The sequence below is a fragment of the Ceratotherium simum genome, chromosome 38 (assembly GCF_057802395.1).
Source record: "Ceratotherium simum simum isolate JZ-2026a chromosome 38, ASM5780239v1, whole genome shotgun sequence".
NCBI classification, from domain to species: Eukaryota; Metazoa; Chordata; class Mammalia; order Perissodactyla; family Rhinocerotidae; genus Ceratotherium; species Ceratotherium simum.
This window is the reverse complement of record NC_141937.1, coordinates 6,793,283-6,814,240: the sequence shown is the minus strand read 5'-3', so window position 1 is coordinate 6,814,240 and position 20,958 is coordinate 6,793,283. Positions and strand designations below refer to the sequence as shown.

Genomic DNA, 20,958 nt, shown 5'->3' with positions numbered 1-20,958 from the left:
ATTTTTAGTAAAATAATTTTCATAAATTGTATTTGATACTCTTATTTTATCTTGGATTAGCCCATCTTTGGACAATGAATCTTTGTTAGCCCATGTGTCCTTCAAGCACGTCCGTTAGTCTTTGATAACCTTCACAAGCCATCAAACAAGATAACACTACAAGATGTCCAAGGCTCATCTTGCATATTTTCTGTCCCAGGCCTAGAATTTGTTATTCTCCAAGAATCGACAAAAATCTGGGTGGTCATGAACTTACTCTTAATTTATAGGCTCGGAGGAATGATGCAAATACTCTACCTGAAAAGGAGTTGGGGGGGCAGGGGGAGTGATAGCATGAGACAGGAAAAGCCAGGCAACTGAGGTCTTAAAATGGCTGCTCATCAGAATCACCTGTGAAATTATCAAAATATAGATTCCCAGGCCTTAACCAGGACCTGTGGAATCTGATGCTCAATGCTGATCCCCAGGTTATTAAAAGACCCTGGGGAAACATAGTCACTTCAGAGGCCACTGGACAGGAGTACCAAATTATAGTCTCCAAGTATCCACATTTCCAGAACCTTGGCATCCAGTACATTAGATACCTTTAGGAGTCGAATTGTTTTAAGTTGTCTTTTTTTTTAATGTTTTATTTTTATTTTTTTTAAGACGTTATTTTTATTTATTATTTTTTTGTGAGGAAGATCAGCCCTGAGCTAACATCCGTGCCAATCCTCCTGTTTTTGCTGAGGAAGACTGGCCCTGAGCTAACATTCGTGCTGATCTTCCTCCACTTTATACGGGACACAGCCACAGCATGGCCTGACAAGTGGTGTGTTGGTGCACGCCAGGATCCGAACCTGGGCCGCCAGCAGCGGAGCGTGCACACTTAACCGCTATGCCACAGGGCCGGCCCCCAGGAGTCAAATTGTTTTAATGTTTTTATTATTATTACTATTTTTCTTACCTTAAAGGTAATAGATAGTCATTAGAGAAAGTTATAATAAAACAAGATTCAAAATAAAAAATAAAAATAATAATCCTATCACAAGAGAGAACTACTGTCAACTCTTGTATCTACTTTTTAATCTTTTTTCCGTATACATATGCACTCATGGGTGCATATATTTATTTAGTTACTTATTTTTTACAGAGTAGGATCACACTCTACTCAGTATTATGGAATCTACCTTTTTCCATGTAGCATCTTTCTATGCCATTAAATATTATTCTCCAACATCATCAATGGTTATACAGTATCCCATTTTATTGAGTTGCCAAACATTTATTCATTCCCTATTGTTGGACATCTTGACTGCTTTCAATTTTTTGTCAACATAAATAATGCTATGTTGAACATCTGTATGGATAATTCCTTGTATATGTCCTTAATATGATTTTATGAAAAACTCTGAGAAGTAGAATTACTAAGCCAAAAGGTAGAAGTTGCATTTCTTCTTGTGGGACTGTAAAGTTCTAAAATAATTCCCTATCAATTTGAAGTAGGAGAAAAAGTCTACAACACACGAAAAGGACTACAAAGGAAGAAACGAGGGTGTATGAAGGGGGAAGGAAACTTGTTATTTGATTTTTTTAGGACTGTCATAAATTGAATTTTAATGTATGGGAAAAATAAGCAGTGTGTAGGATATTGTGATTCAAAGATGGTGGCACTAAATGACATCATTGTGACATCATATTGAGGAAGATGCAACGTAAACCTTGTATTTGTGATGTGGAGGACTTGGGAATAAGATTTAACTATTTCTATACAGAGTTTTGAAGTCAGAATACCTTGTAACCTTGATTGCAATGATTAAGATATCTATTTGTCTCTGACAAAACAACTGGACCCTGCTTCAGTAATTTAAACTTCTCTGCCAATTTAGAATCTTGGATTCCAATGAATTACATTGCCCAGTCTCAAAGAGCCATCAAAGGATGAATGGATAAATGTTGTTTTTCTTCATTTAAAATGTATTTATTAAGCATCTGCTATGTGCCAAGCACTGTGTCAGGTACTGAGGACAGCCCAAAACAAGATGAGATCTTGCCTCATGAAGTTCACCTCTCAATGGGGCTTATTCAACCAGTGTGAGCCACCCAGTTGCTCGTGGTCCTACCGTAAACAATAAACCACTTAAATAAACTGTGTTAAAAAGCAAATTTGTTTCCTTCTTCACACAAACAAGAAAAATTATTTGCCATGAAGTCAAAAAGAAAAGGATACCTATGGAAATAGTAAAAGAGAAGCGGGAAAAATAATCTGTCTGAAAAATACTGGGTGCTCCGTTAATAGAAGATAACAAGAGGTTCTATTCTAATATGTTTCTCTATAATAAGTAGCAAGTGGTAGAAATGTACAATCATACAATAGCCCTAAATTATTGGTATCTCCTATCACTGAAGATGTGTTATATTTTATTGAGATATAATATTTCTTATTGACATAAAGAGGATGGATTCAGCAAATGAATTCAAGTTATGGTTCTACTTTACCAGAATAACTTGACACACCTGAAATATGACAGCTATGCTAGCAGTATTAATTAAAACATAAAGTACTTAGTAGTAGATACAATCTGTCTCATTTTCATGAAGGGAAATCCTATATGGTCAATTTGAAGTTTATTGCCTCACTATCTATGAAAAAATTCTAGTTCCTAGTACTCTTGGTCTATCTTTCCCCAAGACTGTACTTATTTGTTAAATATATTGAGACATTACCAAAATTTCAGTGATGTCACTATAAAAGAATCAATGCAGTAAAAGAACATTATCAAATTATTCAATGATTTCTTAAAGAGAGGTGACTTCATAGCTATCAGCTAGAAATCAAAGAGTTCTGGCTGGCTCTTTATCATCAAAACACTTATACTGGTATCAGAAATCCACCCAACAAGCAGCTTTTATAAATAACTCTTCAGGCAGAAGTACCACCCACTAAGCTGTGTCTTTACATTCTTTGTGACAATAAAGAAATTGCATGGCAAACAGCAGCAATCTGTGAAGAATGGCAAATCATACTTGCCTAAGCCATCACTCTAGATTAAAGTATTTGCCTTAGTTTGTCAGTGGGTTAGTGAAAAGTGTCTTGTCTTTGAAAGGCAGAACATCATGAAGATGCATACACATTTTTTCTTGCAGTTATGTAAGGATGGATACTTTTAGAACCATATAAAGATCCATACAGCAGATTCATGTAAATATTCAAGAAGGGACATCAGCAGCCTTCAGTTCCCAGTGTGTTGTTTCATGCAATGACTCTGGTGTGAAAACACGTGCCCAGTTGATCAAATCTGAATCCGTGTGTGCCGTCTTCTTGCTCACCTAGAACATAAGCTCTGTCTGCATCATTAAGCTCAACACTAATTTGTTTCTAAGCTGCTCTCACCCATCACCCACTGGCAGGGCCAGGTTGATAAAGTTCCCTGTGGTCCACATCTGTGATCAGTCCCCAGCTATCTGCTCTTTCAAAATACTGGATGGAGCCAAAGGGTCCTGTGAGCAAGTCATGGTAGAAAAAAATTGAAAACAACTTCACCTTTTTCATGCCTGATTGAAACTTTCTTTCTGTCCAAGTGGTTCCCAATGACCAAACACAGATCATGAAAACCCAAAGATTAATCCTCTTTTGTGATGGAATACTCTAAAAGGGGTAGTACATTGCCTAATAGAATATGAGAAAAAAACCAACACCACCATACATGATTTAGGGCTGGGGGCGATGAAAACGTAAAATTCTAGGAAAATAGCCATGGGAGGTTTTGTTCCTGATGTCATCTGTCATTACCCTAGAGCACCCACTATTGTAATTTGGTCCTAAACTGTAGTGGAAGTGACCAACATTTAAAAATAAATAAATAAATACACAAATAAATAAAATAAAGTAAAATAAAACCCCAACTCCAAAATCAGAGTGAGCAGAAGGTAGTCTTGAGGGTAGGAAGTCTCTGGAGTATGAATGGGGATCTAGCTCCTATTGTTTTCTGAATTAAAGTAGGGAGCCCTTTATTTATTAAATTAGATTGATTGTAGAGTCTGGGCTCAACATCGGGCCCTTTGTACATGTGAGTTGGAGAGAGAGAGGATAACAAAAATGGCTACCGGTTATTAAGTGTTTAATATATGCCAGGCACCGTTCTAAGCTCTGGTCATGAAGTAGCTGGCATCAGCTCTATGAGGTAGCTAATTTCATCATCTCTATATTATAAATGGGGAAACTGAGGCCTAGCACGCTAAGAAAATCAGTGCTTCTCAAAATGTAATGTGCATGATTCACATGAAGACATTGTAAAAATGCAGTTTCTGATTCAGCACGTCTGGCATGGGGCCAAAGATTCTGCATTTCTGACAAACTCCCTGTGTGCTGCTAGTCCACAGACCACACTCTGAGCAGCAAAAAGCCAACTGTCCAAGGTCACAGAGGTGGTAAGAAGCAGAGCTGGGATGTGGCTCAGTCTGCCTGGCCCCAGAGCCCACACTCATTGCCACTAAGCCTAGTATCTGTGTCACAGACACATCGCGCCCTGGAGTACTGTGTTTTGGTCCCAGGATTAGAAACAAATGCCTGTTACCTTTTCCTATAGTATTTTCCAGCTACAACAAACATTTATTAAGTGCCCACTACAAACAGGCACTGTGGTAAACACTTGGGATATAAAAAAACATTCCCGGCTCAAGGGATTTTCTTTTAATCCTCCAGACAAACAAATGGCCATTTGATTCCCTTCTTAATGAAGCAAATTACAAGTGTACTGACGGACTGAATATTCTTGTTAGCTTAAGTATCATACACAGAAAAGATAAAGCATTAACTTTTAAAGAATCAGAGTGCAATAACATACCTCTAACAACAAAGGTAGTCAATTTAATTTAATCTTTGGGGATTGAGGAAGAATATTTTGGATATTACAGAGCTTCAGGGGTATTGTTTGGAAAATTAATTACAGTTCAATATATTTGAAGGAGTAGGAGTTCGGGCCTGATTCTATGGAATTATCTAGAAAATGACTTAAAAACGAAGGCCCTGATGGTGTTTATTTGCCATGAGGGTTTCACTTTCTTTTATAAAATGGACATTTTGCTAATTCCTATTTTCATTACACAGGTGGAACAAAGATTCCTGAATTATGTGCAGAATTTTCGGAAGCTACAGATCATACAAAATAACACCTTCAATAAAAGTTTCAAAAATTTTCTATCAGTCTTTATTTATTCAGAACAAATTTAGAAAGTTTTAAAAGAATTTATTATAGGCCATCACTTTTTAGCACTTAATTTGTAATCTTTTCCTTATCTTTCTTCTAACCAAATCAAGAAAAGGGAATCCAGCAACCTGCTGCATTTTTGGCACACTCTGCATTAAGTAGAATGTCCAGTGAGTCCCAAGACAAACCCCGTCAGCTGCCTGGGCTCCCAATTGCCTGTCAAGTGTGAATGTTACCATCTTGGCACATGTCCAGTGTCCTCCAAAAGACTTCAGGGCTCAAAGAATAAAAAATGTAAATGATTTACTTTGCCGGGCATTAAGGCCTCCAGGAAAGGGACACCCACACACTATAAGATGTGGAGGCCTTTCATTAAAAGAGTATACCATCATGTGGCCTCATTTAGTCTAGAGTGTGACTCCTCCCTCCCCCTTTCAATCACAACATTAGTCCGCAGAGGTGACTTCAGAAAAATCAAAACATTTTGAGGCCCCTGGCAAGTACCACACTTAACAACCAGCATTGTCATCTCCCACCACTCTCCTCCACAGTTCATTTTTAACTGCTTAAATTTTAAAACAAACAATCAAAAAAACAAAACACTTTTAACAAAGTCAAGTGTGCCAAAATGGACATGAAGGAAAGCATGGAGTGGAAAAGGCCAGCCTTGGTCTGTCTTCCTCACTTTGGGCAGCAGGCTGACCCCCACCCAGCCCGAAGAGATTCATCGATGAGGGGAAGTGCTCACTCAGGCAGCATCTGAGTTCTCCTCTCTATATTCTCTGTCACCCAGAGAAGGACACACTGGCACTCCTTCCAGCTTTACGCCACAGCACAGCTCTTCTCATTTTCCAAGTATTTAAGAAAGAAAATGCAAGGTGTGGGGAACACTTTCTTAAATACCAGAAGAGAAAGAGAGATGTGATTAAAAGTTATCATGGATGTTTCTGGTCACTGAAAGTTTTGATATTCAGAGCTTTCCACAAGAGGAAACATGCTCCCTCAACCGACCACCTTCCTCATATCACAATCCTCTGAACCAGTAACAGAATCCAGCCATGGCCATCATTGTCTGAAAACTACTCAAGCTCATCTACCTCTCTGAGTGTGACCAATTCTTCCCCTGTCCTCCAAAGCCCCCCACCACAGACAAATCCTTCTTGTCTTTCAAAGCCCACTTAGGATGCCTATCTTAGACTCTCCATCCTCTCAATCCCCATATGACTTTGATTTACCTCTTTTTTGGAACTCACTCTGTTTTAATTTATATACGTACATCTTCTAAGCTGTGAGCTACTTGAGGGTCTGGGTCTTTTTATCAACCTTTGTATCTCCTGTTGCCAGTTTATTATACATAAGAAGCTCTCCGAAGTTCTCACACATGCTACAACATGGATGGACCTTGAAGATATCATGCTAGGTGAAATAAGCCAGTCACAAAAAGACAAATACAGTAGGATCCCACTCATATGAGATATCTAGAGTAGTCAAATTCACAGAGATAGAAAGTAGAATGGGGGTTGCCAGGGGCCGGGGGAGGGGGAATGGAAAATTGTTGTTTAATAGGTACAGAGTTTCAGTTCTGCAAAATGGAAAAGCTCTGGAGATTGGTTGCACAACAATGTGAATATCCTTAACACTACTGAACTGTACACTTAGAAATGATTAGGATGGTAAATTTTATGTGATGCATTTTTTACCATAATAATAAAAAAAGAAGTATTCGGAAGACGGCTCATAACAACAAATGAGGGAACTATTTGACACTTACAGTGCTCCGTGTGGAGTGCTTGAATATCTCTAACCACCCCTTATCAAGTTTTGACTTCCTTAGGGTTAGAACTGGTGCAGGTACTCTGCACACCCTGTGGTACATTGCACCATGCCATCCACATGCAATTATTAACCATCTTCCCCTGCCATATGTGATAAACAAGAGTTGAAAAATTATAAGGGCAATATTTTACATGTGGGATAAAACTTTTCGGCAGTATGACAATATATCCAGTACCATCCATGTTCCAGGCGATGAAGGTACAAAGTTTATGAAACTTACTTGCATTTACCAAGCATACCTTCAAAGTGCTGTGCAAAGATAGGACCAGTAATTACACTGCAGTATATATAAAGCACAATAAAGAGGAAGGAGTAACTCAGTCTGCTTTTGGAATAGTGTTCAGACTTCTTGGAAAGGAATACTTTCCCCTACCCCAAAAACCCAACCCAAAATATGTCAGGTTGGCAAAATTCCCACTAATGTGCAATATCATTTCCTGTGTTTTCACTTGTAATATTGAAAGAACATATTGTAAAAATGCCTGTGTTGGAGAAAAAATCAAATTCTTGGTAGAATCATAATGAATTTTTAATAATTTGATGTTATAGCAACTTTAAGTTGCTCTAGTATGACTGCCAAAATTTTGTCGTTTCGCGGGAGGTTTACACAAGGGGCACTCTGTAAAGCTGTCCAAAGCACCAAGAAATTCGCACCCTCTGGCTTCTAGTCATTAGCATGTAGAATACACACCGTCAAATACTTGAGATTTGATTTTGGATAAAATGAGAATTAAGTCTGAAGTTTATCACTTAATTTCATTAGTAGGCCTCTATGACTGATTTGTATTTGGCAGGTGTTAACTAATTTGCAATCTCCAAATAATTTTCATCTTGTATTACGTTCATCCACTGACAAAAATTTGCTAATAAGAACATATTCTCTAACAATCATGATGTGTCTATACTGTGTATCCAGAACTCAAGTCTTAAAAGCAATTTCATTTATTTTTTAGTGGATTTTCTTAGAGCAATTTTCGGTTTACAGCAAAACTGAGCAAAAAGTACAGAGTTTCCATTTACCCCCTTCTCCAACACACTCACAGCCTGCTCCATTATCAACACCCCACACCAGAATAGTACATATGTTATAACCAATGAACCTACATTGACACATCATTATGACTCAAAGTCCATAGTTTACATTAGGGTTCACTCTTAGTGTTGCATATTCTATGGGGTTTATAATGACATGTATACACCATTGTAGTATCATACAGAATAGTTTCTCTGTCCTAAAAATCCTCTTGTGCTCTGACTATTCATCCCTTCCTCCCCCTCAACCCCTGGCAACCACTGATCTTTTTACCTTTTCCATAGTTTTGCTTTTTCCAGAATGTCATATGGGTGGAATTACACAGTAATGTAGGCTTCTCAGATTGACTTCTTTCACTAAATAATATGCATTTAAAGTTCCTCCATGTCTTTTCATGGCTTGATAGCTCATTTCTTTTTAGCACCGAATAATATTCTATTGTCTGGATGTTTATCTATTCACCTACTGAAGAACATCTTGGTTGCTTCCAAGTTTTGGCCATTGTGAAAAAAGCTGCCATAAACATGTGTGCAGATTATGGTGTGGACATATGTTTTCAACTCATTTGAGTAAACACCAAGGAGTGCAACTGCTGGACTGTGAGGTAAGAGTATGTTTGGTTTAGTGAGAAACTGTCAAACTGTCTTCCAAAGTGGCTGCCCCATTTTTCATTCCCACCAGCAATGAATGAGAGTTGGTGTTGCTCCACATCCCAGCCAGCATTTGGTGTTGTCAGTGTTTTGGATTTTAGCCATTTTGATAGGTGTGTAGTGGTATCACATTGTTTTAATTTGTAGTTCCCTGATGACATATGACGTTGAGCAACTTTCCCTGGCTTATTTGTCACGCGTATACCATCTTTGGCGAGGTGTCTGTTCAGTACTTTTGCCTATTTTTTAATCAGGTTATTCATTTTATTATTGTTGAGTTTTAAGAATTCTTTGTATATTTTGGATAACAGTCTTTTATCAGCTGTGTCTTTTGGGGGCCGGCCCAGTGATGCAGTGGTTAAGTGTATGTGCTCTGCTTTGGTGACCCGGAGTTCGCAGGTTCAGATCCCAAGCATGCACCGACACACCGCTTGTCAAGCCATACTGTGGTGGCATCCCATATAAAGTAGAGGAAGATGGGCACGGATGTTAGCCCAGGGCCAATCTTCCTCAGCAAAAAAAAAAAAAAAGAGGAGGATTGGCATTGGATGTTAGCTCAGGGCTGATCTTCCTCACAAAAAAAAAAAGGGGCTGCCTGGCAGTGCAAGTGGTTAAGTCCGTGCGCTCTGCTTCTGTGGCCCAGGGTTTGCAGGTTCGGATCCCAGGCGCGCACCAACGCACCACTTGTCAGGCCATGCTGCGGTGGCATCCCATATAAAGTGGAGGAAGATGGGCAATGATGTTAGCTAAGGGCCAATCTTCCTCAGCAAAAAAAAAAAAAAAAAAGAGGAGATTGGCATCAGATGTTAGCTCAGGGCTGATCTTCCTCACAAAAACAACAGCAGCAACAACAACAACAAAAAACAAGATGTGTCTTTTGCAAATATTTACTCCCAGTCTGTGGCTTGTCTTCTCATTCTCTTGGTAGTGTCTTTCACAGAACAGAAATTTTTGAGTTTTATGAAATCCAGCTTATCATTTATTTATTTCATGGATCTTTGGTGTTCTATCTATAAAGTCATCACCATATTCAAGAGAATCTAGATTTTATCCTATATTATTTTGCAGGAGTTTTACAGGTTTGTGTCTTGCATTTAGGTCTCTGATCCATTTTGAGTTAACTTTTGTGAAGAATGTAAAGTTTTTGTCTAGATTTTGTCTAGATCCATTTTTTTTTTTTTTTTTTGGCAAATGAATGCCCAGTTGTCCCAGCACCATTCATTGAAAAGACTATTTGTTCTCCATTTTATTGTTTTTTCTCCTTTGTCAGAGATCAGCTGACCATGTTTATGTAGGTCTATTTCTGGGCTCTCTACTCTGTTCTGTATATCTGTCTACTCTTCACCAATACTACACTCCCATGATTAATGCAGTCTTATAAAAAGTCCTAATATCAGGTAGCGTCATCCTCTGACTTTGTTCTTCTCCTTCAGTATTGTGTTGGCCATCCTGGGTCTTTGGCCTTTCCATATAAACTTTACAATCAGTTTGTTCATATCAACAAAATAACTTGCTGGGATTTTGACTGGAATTATGTAGATCAAGTTAGGAAGCTGACATCTTGACAATATTGAGTCTTCTTTTCCACAAACATGGAATGTCTCTCCATTTATTTAGTTCTTTGATTTCTTTTATCAGAGGTGTGTGATTTTCCTCATACAGATCCTGTGCATATTTGGTTAGGCTTATATCTAAGTATTTTCATTTTGGGGGGTGCTAATGTAAATGGTATTGTTTTCTTAATTTCAAATTCCTTGATTACTGCTGGTATATGGGGAAGCAACTGACTTTGTATATTAACCTTGTATCCTGCAACCTTGATATAATCGCTTATTATTTCCAGGATTTTTTTTTTCTTGGCAGTTCTTTCAGATTTTCTACATAGCCAATCATGTTATCTGTGAACAAAGACAGTTTTATGTCTTCTTCTCGATCTGTAAACCCTTTACTTCCTTTTCTTGCCTTATTGCCTTAGCTACGACTTCCAGTATAATGTTGACAAGGAGTGGTGGAGGTGGTTTATCTTTAATTTTTTTCACATTTGTCTATTTTTACCTTTTTTCTATTTTATGCTTTCAAGTTATATTTCAGTAATTCATTCCAGCATGTAATGTTTCATCAAAAGTAATCTTTCATTTAGTATGAAGATAAATGCTTATTGTGTAGTAAAATCTTCTTCAATACTAATAAAATGCTTTCTTACTAAGTTAGGGCAATAAGACTTGAAAGAACTGGACAAAATTAACAAAAGTTTTATTTTTTATTTTCTTTTATTTTAAAGCTTCAGTGCATGTTTTTGTATCCTAGTTGTTAGTTTAGTTCTCTAATTTGAACACCCCGGAAACATGCAGAAAATTGGGTTTATTTTTCATAAGTTACTCTCTTTAAGGCAGAGGTTTTCAAACATTTTGTAACCACAGATATTTTTTTCCCAAAAGAAACATGTTGTACATGCTTAATATGTAAAACTGGAAAATATGAGGCTGCTCTGGCTGCTATGGACTGCCTTGGTTTGTCCCGCTCTCTTTCCCAGACCCGCCTCCCTTCTCCCACTGGGTTGAGAATACTAGGTAGGACCTACAGTTGCTAGGCTGGAAAACCTCTGCTGTGGGGCAGAGTTTCTCCGAGTATGATCAGCACCAGGACTTCTGGGCCTGTACCCCCAGCCAACCGAGTCAGAATTCCTGGTCCTGGAATAAGCACAGAACAAGCATCCCGAGACAACTCATCTGCATTGTGCATCACTGCTCCAGGAACTCCAAACTGTCATCTTCATTGAAGGAAAATAATCACATAAGCACACTGCTTGCCGGCAGTCATTCCAAATAATCCTATTTGAGGTATTACATTCATTCAAACAGTGGAATTACCGAGATATTTTAAGAGTGAAGTCTCATTTTCTCTGCATAATTTTAAATAAAGCATTAGTTCTAAAAGTTAAATATACAGAAATCCTGATGAATGGCTTACTACATTTACAATTTTAAGTAATTTAGTAAACATTTATCCCACTTTTCTAGGAGATTTGGGGAGAAACTACAGTAAATTGGACAAATATCTTGTCTTCAAAGAGAGAAAGTATATGCAGAAGGAACTAGAATACAAAATAGAAAGTAATAAGAGGTTCTGAAAAGGAGATGATTCTTTCCAGTTTTGAAGATTAAGCAATGGCTGCTGGTAGTCCAGAGTTTTCAGTTTAACACAGAGTTAAGACTTAAAGTTGACCTGGGATAACTCATCTTTCTTTTCCTAATCCTTTCCGGATGCACCATAACTAACATGTCCTCTTCAGCACAGCAGGCAGGGTACCAGAGGAGCTCTCACCTGGTCTGGGGAGGTGCTGGGAGAAGGAAGCACACAAGGATGCCTCCCCTGCTGGCCACTTGGCGTGCCAGCAAGTGGTGCCACGGCCAGTCCCCAGCCCTGCAAAATACACGCAGCTAACAGGCCACCAGTCAGTGAGTAAATGAGAAACAGGGTGATGAGCGGTCAGATTAACTGAGATCTGCGTGGGAAGTAAAGGCTGAACAGTCTCGTCACAGAGCAGACAGCAGTCTGAAGGCTCTTGCTACAGTGATGCTGTCATTTATCATATTGTGTACATTTACAAGAAATTATTTAATCTACCATTTGGGTTGAAATAATTACACATTTCAATTAAAAATATAAAGAGAATCTTAGACATTTAACAGAATTTTCTCAGAGCCTACTGACATCTCAATCCCTATAGAAAGAGAATATTTTCTTAACTGAAAGTATTACGGTCTACAGAGTCAACTGAAGGTGTCAATTATTCCAAATTTATTAACCACAAAATAAAACTGAAGAAGACTGAGGGCAATTTTATGATAAAATAAAATAATTAGATAAATACCAGTGACAAGATAGTAGAGTTAGATACATTAGGAAACATTAAAGTATGTGAATATGTAAAAGGGTATTCTGCTAATATTATTATTAATGCATAGGCAATGTACATAAAGGTTTAATTTTGTGCTAAAGAACATGAATATGTTTTTTATTTATAGAAAGAATCCTTTTTTGAAAATCATATAAAAGAACTAGTTTATAGGTCTACTAACATAAATCCAATTTGTTGATCAAAGGTATATAAATATATCATTTAATTATATTTTAATGTAACCTTTAACTCTTAAATATACCCTGTTTGGACAAAATATAAGGTCACCCTATCCATAAACAATACACACCACTGTTTTGGAATTTATGTATTGAAATTTTGCATAAACTACGTCTTACTGAACATTCCTTTGCAATTTATAACTTTTTGTACCCATCAAACTAATCACTATTATTTTTCACACCAACATTCATTTAGATTGATCCATATTTACCCATGTACTTGCTGAACACCATCTCTTGTGTCCCATTTCTTCATCTTGGGTTCAAACTCATTCTTCCCTGTTGTCAATACTTCAACAGCTCTTTCAGACTGAGTGCAAATATTCTCAGCATTTGTCTAAAAATATCTTTATTTTCCTCTCACTGTTGAAAAATAGTTTGGTTGGGTAAAGAATTCTGTTACCAGGTGTTTCCTGCAGGCATTTGATATTACTCCACTACCATTTTTCTTCTATTATTCCTGTAGGGAGCCATTCAAATTATTGTTCCCTTCTAGGTCATCTCTTTTCTTCATTTGATTTTAAGATCTCCTCTTTGTCCTTCCTTTTTGAAGTTAATTCATTTTTATTTATCTTGATCAAGACCAATTGCGTGCTTTTTTATTTATCTTGCTTGTGACTATGTATTCTTAAATCAGAGGATTTACCCATGCTGAAAAATTCTCAGCCATTCTCTTCAAAAATTGTCTCTCCTCTCTGTTCTCTATTCTCCTATAATGGAATTCCTATCAGATATACATTCATCCATCTCATTCCAAACTCATTGTCTCTTAAAATTATTTTCTACATTTTAACTTGTGTCACATGATTGGCAATTCCCTCAAATTTATCTTCTAGTTCACTAATTCCCTCTTTGGCTTTTCCCAATTAGCTATTTTAACTCATCCACTGAGGATTATTTTTCTTTAATCAAGTAGCTAAAATTATCTTCTATTGGATAGCAATTTTTTTCTATTATGTCTGTTTTGTGTTTTAGGTTTCAATTTGTTCTTTTATGCTTTAATTAACATAAAACATTTTTGTTTGTATTCTGTTTCAAATTGACATTTTATTTTTTGAAGTTTTGGGGGAAACCAATCTTCCAGTTTATGGTGTATGCTCACGTCCACTCAGGGTGGAAAATTCCTTTGTTTGATTTATAATGTTTAATCATGAATGTCCCTTTAGTAGGGCTTGGTTCACTCTGGAGGCACCAATGCCATGTCACCCAAGTGTTCTCTGGAAGGATTTTATGTATGCTCTACTTGAAACATCAGATGTACCATAACCCTGGGACTGAGATTTATATTACTTATCATTCTGGACCACATAGGTATAGGAGAGGTTTAGATTTATCTAATTTCTCCCCATTTATTACTTTTTTGCCCATTTCTCACATATATTTTTTAGTCTCCTACGTGCCCAGTGTATGTGAAGGACAGCCTTTCTCCCCTCCACAACCACCTCAGGACCACCAGAATATCAGCTCATGCACTTAAATTCTGGGTATATTCAAGCTTGTATTTAAAGACAGCTGTGTTGTTTCTACTTTTTCACTCGTCCCTAGAAAATTTCCTTCTTTTATCTGCAATCTCATCTATGATTTTTTAAAATTTATTAAATTTTATTTAGTAGATGTAACAGGAGACATTTCGTATTATTTTAGGCCTCCATCTTGCTGGTTCCAGAACTTTCTGATACTGTGAAAGCCATACTAGCCCCGGACTGCCTATGTCTTCACTTATTGTATGTAGGAGAGAAATAGACCTTTACCTTATAAAGTCATTGTTATTATTTTGTGTTTTCTGTCACACAGAAATAATCCTGTTATACTTTTGACTACTTAGATTGAAGAATAAAAGACTAAAGGAAACATTAACATTGTCAAGATAACAAAGGGAGCACCACCCTTGCCAAAGGAAAACATTTTTGAAATTGGTTGTAGCATAGAGAGAAGGAAGGACCTTTCACACAAAGGATATTCTTAACATTATAACACGTTGTCTTAGAACCTGCAGATGACTAAATTACCTCTGAAGTTCTCCTTCTGCTTTTTAAAATTTCTTTACATTATCAGAAACATAATCAACTAAACTTATTTTAAGAAATTCAGAAGTAGAAGAAAAGAAAGGCAAACATTGAGAGGGATGTTTATTATATATATGATTATATATAATCATATATTTTGACCTAGCACAACATATCACATGTCCCCACCACCCCTAGCTCCTCAAAAAAAATACTTTCATCATGGTCCTGACACCTTCTCCATCCTTTATGTTCATTCTAACATGACAATTTTGTTTCATTGTACTTACTAAACGTATTCACCTCAAATTTTACATCCAAGTACACTGCTTCTGGTGCTGTCTCATTCTAGAACTTATAATGAACTAAATATACACATAGGGAGGCCCTTCTCCATGGAGACTTTACTACAGAAAATGCTTTACTGGCCACAGACAGAGTCTTCACAATTACCTGGCCTTCCAGCTGGCGGGGCATCCTTCTCGCAGTCATCGTTCAGAATAACAGCCAGGCCCACCGAGCGGGTGGGGAGGACGGAGCTGCTGAGGTCCACACGCGTTAAGCTCTCAGGCTCCCTCTCAGAGCCCCCCACGGCAGCGTTTCGGGGGCCGTCCTCTCCAGGTGTGTTCCTTTCTAGGTCTTTTCTCTGGGGTCTCAGCACAATGTGAACGATGCTCTGCTGATCCAGGTCACAGCTCTGTGTGGGAGGAAGGTGAAAACACACAAGAAAGGGGCAAGCATGAAAACGCCAGATAAAGATGAACTTGTCCTCAGTCCTAGAGTATGCAAAGACTCTAAAATCTGTTTAGGTACGAGATCTGCCCGCGGTCTCGGAACTTAAAGGACAATGACAGGTATGACTGATCAAGTTAGGCAGACTTACCCCGCCAGCAGGGCCACAGCACTCACACACGTGTGTGTTACACAGCTATGCTGAACTGCGGCCAGAAACTGAGATGGGGGGGTAGAAGGAACACAACCACAGAAAACTACAGTAACATTCAAAGGGACATGAAATGTAGTAGGAAAAAAATGTACCACACGCCATATAGAAGCCCAGTGAAAAGTAACATTCTTTTAAAACTGGCTGACTTCAGAAGTGGTATGTCCTCATAATTATCAAATTTAAATACTGGCATTTGTTTCTGCTTTAAAAAGCACGGAGAGTTGTTATTATCCATCACAGGGCATCTTTCTCTAGAACTTACAACAAACGCGTACGGTGGACTCCACAACACCGCCTGCAGCGCTAGGAAACACATCGCCAGACCAATGGGGAGGGGCAAGTGAACAGCACCCCGATGTGACTCCACCCCAGGAGTCGTCCACTGATTCACCCTATTTCACAAGTAAAATCAGTGAACATCTACAACAATGTTCTGCACCTATATACTGATACGTATGAACAGGAGACTAAAATTTAGTGGAAGCAAACTTAGAAGTCAGATTATTTGCTAGGACACAAACTAGACTACTTTAAATCAAATCCCGGTTTCAGAATATCTACTGGATAGAAATAATCACTCATCTGTCTGCTACTTTATTCCCACAGAGTAAGAGCTTACTCTCTCAATAAACCCCTGAATCTCAACGTCTTCAAATTACCTGTCGCCATTCTCTCTCATCTTAGCAATGTTCAGAGAACATCCACGCAAAACACAAGGATACTAATAACAATAATAAATCCTGCCCCCTTCCCGCCCCACCCAGCGCTCTGTTGCCATCACTATCCAACTTTAAGAGTGGTGCCCCTCACTCATTGGTACTTCCTGCCGGCACACCACTGCTTGGTGTCTGCCTCCTCAACTCCAGAAGGTCACCAGGATGCCCTCCAGTCCTAAATCCCATTCCTTCCTCTTCTCCATCCCACACCCTGGACCTCTGTCACATTGACATGCTTGTTCTCCCTGCCGCCTGTCCTCACAGCTCTGCGTCACTCCCCAGGACAGCTCCCACTCAGCAGTGGTCACTGGTTCATCATTCTCTGTTCTTACAGTCCACCCCTACCTGACTTTCCTATTTCTGTCAAAGCACAGCCATCTTCCATATTATCCAGGTGTCAAGCCCTCCCCTCCCACCTAAAACTCTGATTAGCCTCCCATGTCTTCTAAGCGCGTCAATAGAATCACCACCTTGGACCCCTCCTTCCTCTGCTACATCCAGCGAGAGGCCAAAAGTAACTAATTCTGACTCTGAAATACCCCCTAGGTCCTTTACATCCCAGTGGTCACCTCCCCATTTGAGGCCTCCATCGTGACAATAGATTTGTAATTACTTCCTTACCTCTGCTCTCTCCCTACAATCCATTATACACAAGAATTTGTGGTGTGTGTCCACCATCTTTCTAAAGTGCCTCACAATTAGCTGTGAAATAGAATCTAACGTCTTACCACCTTCTTCAACTGTGATTAGACTTTTCTCCTTTCTAGATCAACTGTCTCATGATTTTTATCTTCTTTATCTCTCTTTCATTTTACATGTGGTAGATTAGATTACTCTTCAAAAATATTCACTCTCATCTCCCCTCCTCCTACCCTTGATTTCGGGCTCAGCCATGTAATCAGCTTTGGCCAAGGGGACATGAGCAGATGTGATTGAACCAGGGACTTAAAATGTATTTGCACCACTGCCATGGCCATCCAAGCCATGGCCATCCAAAGAGCACCTCTGGGTAGTGTCTGCCTCTTCAGTCTGGGCCCCAGAATTGCACACGTGGCAGAGACCTGAGCCCAACCCACAGGGAGGATCAAGTGCAACCACAACCACAGCTTGAGCAGAGCCTTCCCGCTGAAGGCAGGACCCCCAACTGACCAGAAGCCATGTAGGACAGAGATGCTCATTAATGTACGGCACTGAGATTTTGCAGTTGTTCACTCAGCAGTAATAGCTGACAATACTCTATTTTCCATTCTGATTGGCCTAATCGACATCTTATCATTAGTTATCATCACATCAGTGCTTAGCTGACACTCTAGGAACTGTACATAGTCTTTAGCCTAAGTAATTTCAAACAAACAGACATCAAGGTCTGAGTACACTCAAGGCGGGGCATGTGAGGACAGGAGCTTTGCAACAAGAAGAAACAGCTGAGAATCAGCATCTTAACATATCCTGAGGTTTTTATTCACATTGTGTCCTTCTCAAGGAGGATTAAGAATTCGGTCAGATACAATTCCTCTCTCCACATCAGGACTTGTGTGCTTCAAGTGATCCTGCCAGATGAAAGCAATGCCTTTCTCTCTCATCTGAATGCCAACCGTCTCTGCCCCTCGTGCTCTTCTTACTGCAGTGGTCAGAGCCTGGACAGGACGTGTGTGGGGAGTGTGTGTGTGTGTGTGTGTCTGATCTTCCGACTTAATTTAGAAATTCTTGAGAGCAGCGACTGGGTCATATTTATCTTTTTATTTACCAGAATGTCTCACACAGCGCTTTGAACCTAGTAGATATGAAAAATATGTCTGTGAATTGAAAAGGTGAATGACTGAGGGGCAACAAGAATGAATGAACAAATAAATATAAATCGTCATAAGTTCAACACCCAAAGTGCTGCATGGGGAAGCAGGAGAATGTGGAAGAAAGAACATGGAATGTAAAGTCATACAGACTCAAGCCCGATGTAATTTATTAGCTGTAAGATTTTGGCAAATTACTTTTCCTCCCTCAGCTTCAATTTCTACATCTGTCATTGGCAATAATATTACCAACTTTGAAGACTGTTCTGAAGATTTAAGGAAATATAAAGAGTGCACACTCCGATCCATAGTAATAACTCAGTACATAGTTTTAGTATTGTTATCATCATTTATGAGTTTTGAAAACTAAAGAGGATGGGTCCCTTGCCTGTGCATCAATAAAGCCTCAGAATCGTATTTGGCTGCACCACTCACACAACCCTATTTGGAAAATGTACAAAGAAGGTGGAATAAACAGAAGCTATAGATGTGACAATTATTCTGGTAACATTCCAGCTTTCTGTGAACTTAAACTTGATGCCAAAAAACATCCCTGGATGCTCAGATGCCATGAAACACATGAAGAACCTGAGCAAAATCTCAGGGGCTACTAAAATTTGATAAATATAGAATAAACCCAAAAACTGAGATTTTCCTGTCAAATGCAGATTTTCCTAATGCTCAGGGTAGAGCTGCAAAGGGGACTAGAAAGACCCCAAACAGATTTCAGTAGTTACAGTGATATTTATAGAACGTATTTCCCTCAGTCCCCATCCACGGCTCTGCGAGTTCATTGCTTATTTCTTTGACTCCCTCATAGAAAACGTGTTGATCGCCGGAAGCAGCTCCTTTGCAGACGGCACAACTGCACCATCATGCTAGTTCAGCTCAAAGCCACGTTAATAACACAGCCCGCGGACAATAAATTGGATAACATTTACTTGTCTAGCCACTCCAAAGCCCAAAATAATATTTAGTTCCCATGGCATACAAATAATTCCTGAGCTTTGTGAGGTAGAGATTTTCACTGGGAAGACAGCAGAGTTCTCCAATAAGGGTTTAAGCATCCTTGGGGCAAAAACAATGTCTTATTTATCTTTATTTCCTCAATAACCAGAATATTGCCTGGCAAAGAGGAAACATAATACATTTGTGGGTTTTTTTTTAAATAACAACTTATTAATTCAACAAGTAAGGCAGTGACATAAGTTGTTTAGTGTGGACAAAACAAGTAGGTATTCATCCAACTGGGCTTGGTCTCATGCTGCCAAGCAGAGTTATTGTCCCATTGGCGACTGAGACATCAGTATCTTGGGCTCTTTCTCTACAGAAGTTTTGATTTTGAGATACCCCAGTATTAACAAAATATCTATCAGAGTTGTTTGCCAACCAGTGACCAACTCTCACCCAACTGGCCATTTAATATGCAAGAAATTGATGTATCTTTCTTTTTCCAAAAAGGAGCCCCTTTGATGCATGTAGTTAGGATTCAAATATTTAAGAGTATGGTAATATAATGAGAACACTGGAAATAAGCAAAATTTAAAAAACCTGATAATGCTTTTCAAAATATTCTTAACATTTTAAACCTTGTAAAATTAAGTAATGTTACTCTAACAAAAAAAATTACTAGGGATTGATAAGTTATTGGAATGTTTTCCAAACACTTAAAGAAGGGTTAGACAGATAATCTCTAGAATGATTAATAATGAGATTCAAAAATAGTTAATAAGGTCACATTATTAACAAAGTGCTTTCATGTGCTATAACAATAACAATTACATTAATAATAAAAATAAAATAAATACATAATATTTTGAGATCTAACTATCCTGTGGACTGTGTTACAAGGTCTTTAGATATAATAACTTGTTTAATATTCCATAGTCCTCTAAGGGAGCCACTGCTACCATCCACAGTGAGTCATGTGTAAAGCCAGGAGAACTGAGCCCGGCACAAATAAAGCTCTTTAAACATTACTGTTGTCACTGTTGTTCATTTCATTTCTTCATATCTTCCAACAGAAGATGAAGGCGAGTCACAGAGAAGTCCATAACATATTCAATGTCACCCAGCTCCTAAGTGTGAAGCCAGGATAGGAATCCAGGCCAAGGACTCCCCAATATCCTTCCCTGACTCCCCCAATCTCCACAGTGTGGCTGCTGAGAGGAAGTGGGGTAGAGAGAGGAGGACAAGTCTACAGAGGCCATGGTGAAGAGAGGGGTTTGGAAAAGCTGCAATGGATCTGTCCCAGGTACAAAGCAATGATTAGGAGAAGAGCCAGATACCTGGAATGTTAGAAACTGGGGAAGATAGTCACTGGGACTATCGAGGAGCAAAAGAAAGTCTGAGTGGATCTGATAAAGAAAGAAAAAAGACAACAAAAGCAAGAGCCAGTGCCAGTTATCTAGGAACCGGTCAAAGCTTGCAAAGTAAGGAGGAGAGGGTGGAGGTGTCCTGGCAACAAGGCCTCGCAGCCCCTGAAGGCCAGGGCCAGCTCCAGCTGTCTTTCAGTGGTCTCCCCTCTAGACCTCAACGCCCTGAGAAGACAGCACTTGTCACATGGTGCTGCACTTACCTGTGATACGTTTCTCTTTGTTCCCAGGCAGTGCCATCTTCCAGAAAAGATACTGAATCCTTCTAACACTG

General features: G+C 38.8%; 1 protein-coding gene across 1 annotated transcript in view; it reads right to left on the bottom strand.

Annotated features, from left to right (window-relative positions):
* The window catches only part of PRKN (parkin RBR E3 ubiquitin protein ligase), a 1,259,401-nt gene that overhangs the window by 846,444 nt on the left and 391,999 nt on the right, over positions 1-20,958 (bottom strand). The window contains exon 3 of the mRNA XM_014795395.2: positions 15,311-15,554. Coding sequence (XP_014650881.2) covers positions 15,311-15,554 — 244 coding nt within the window. The remainder of the gene's footprint in view (positions 1-15,310; positions 15,555-20,958) is intronic.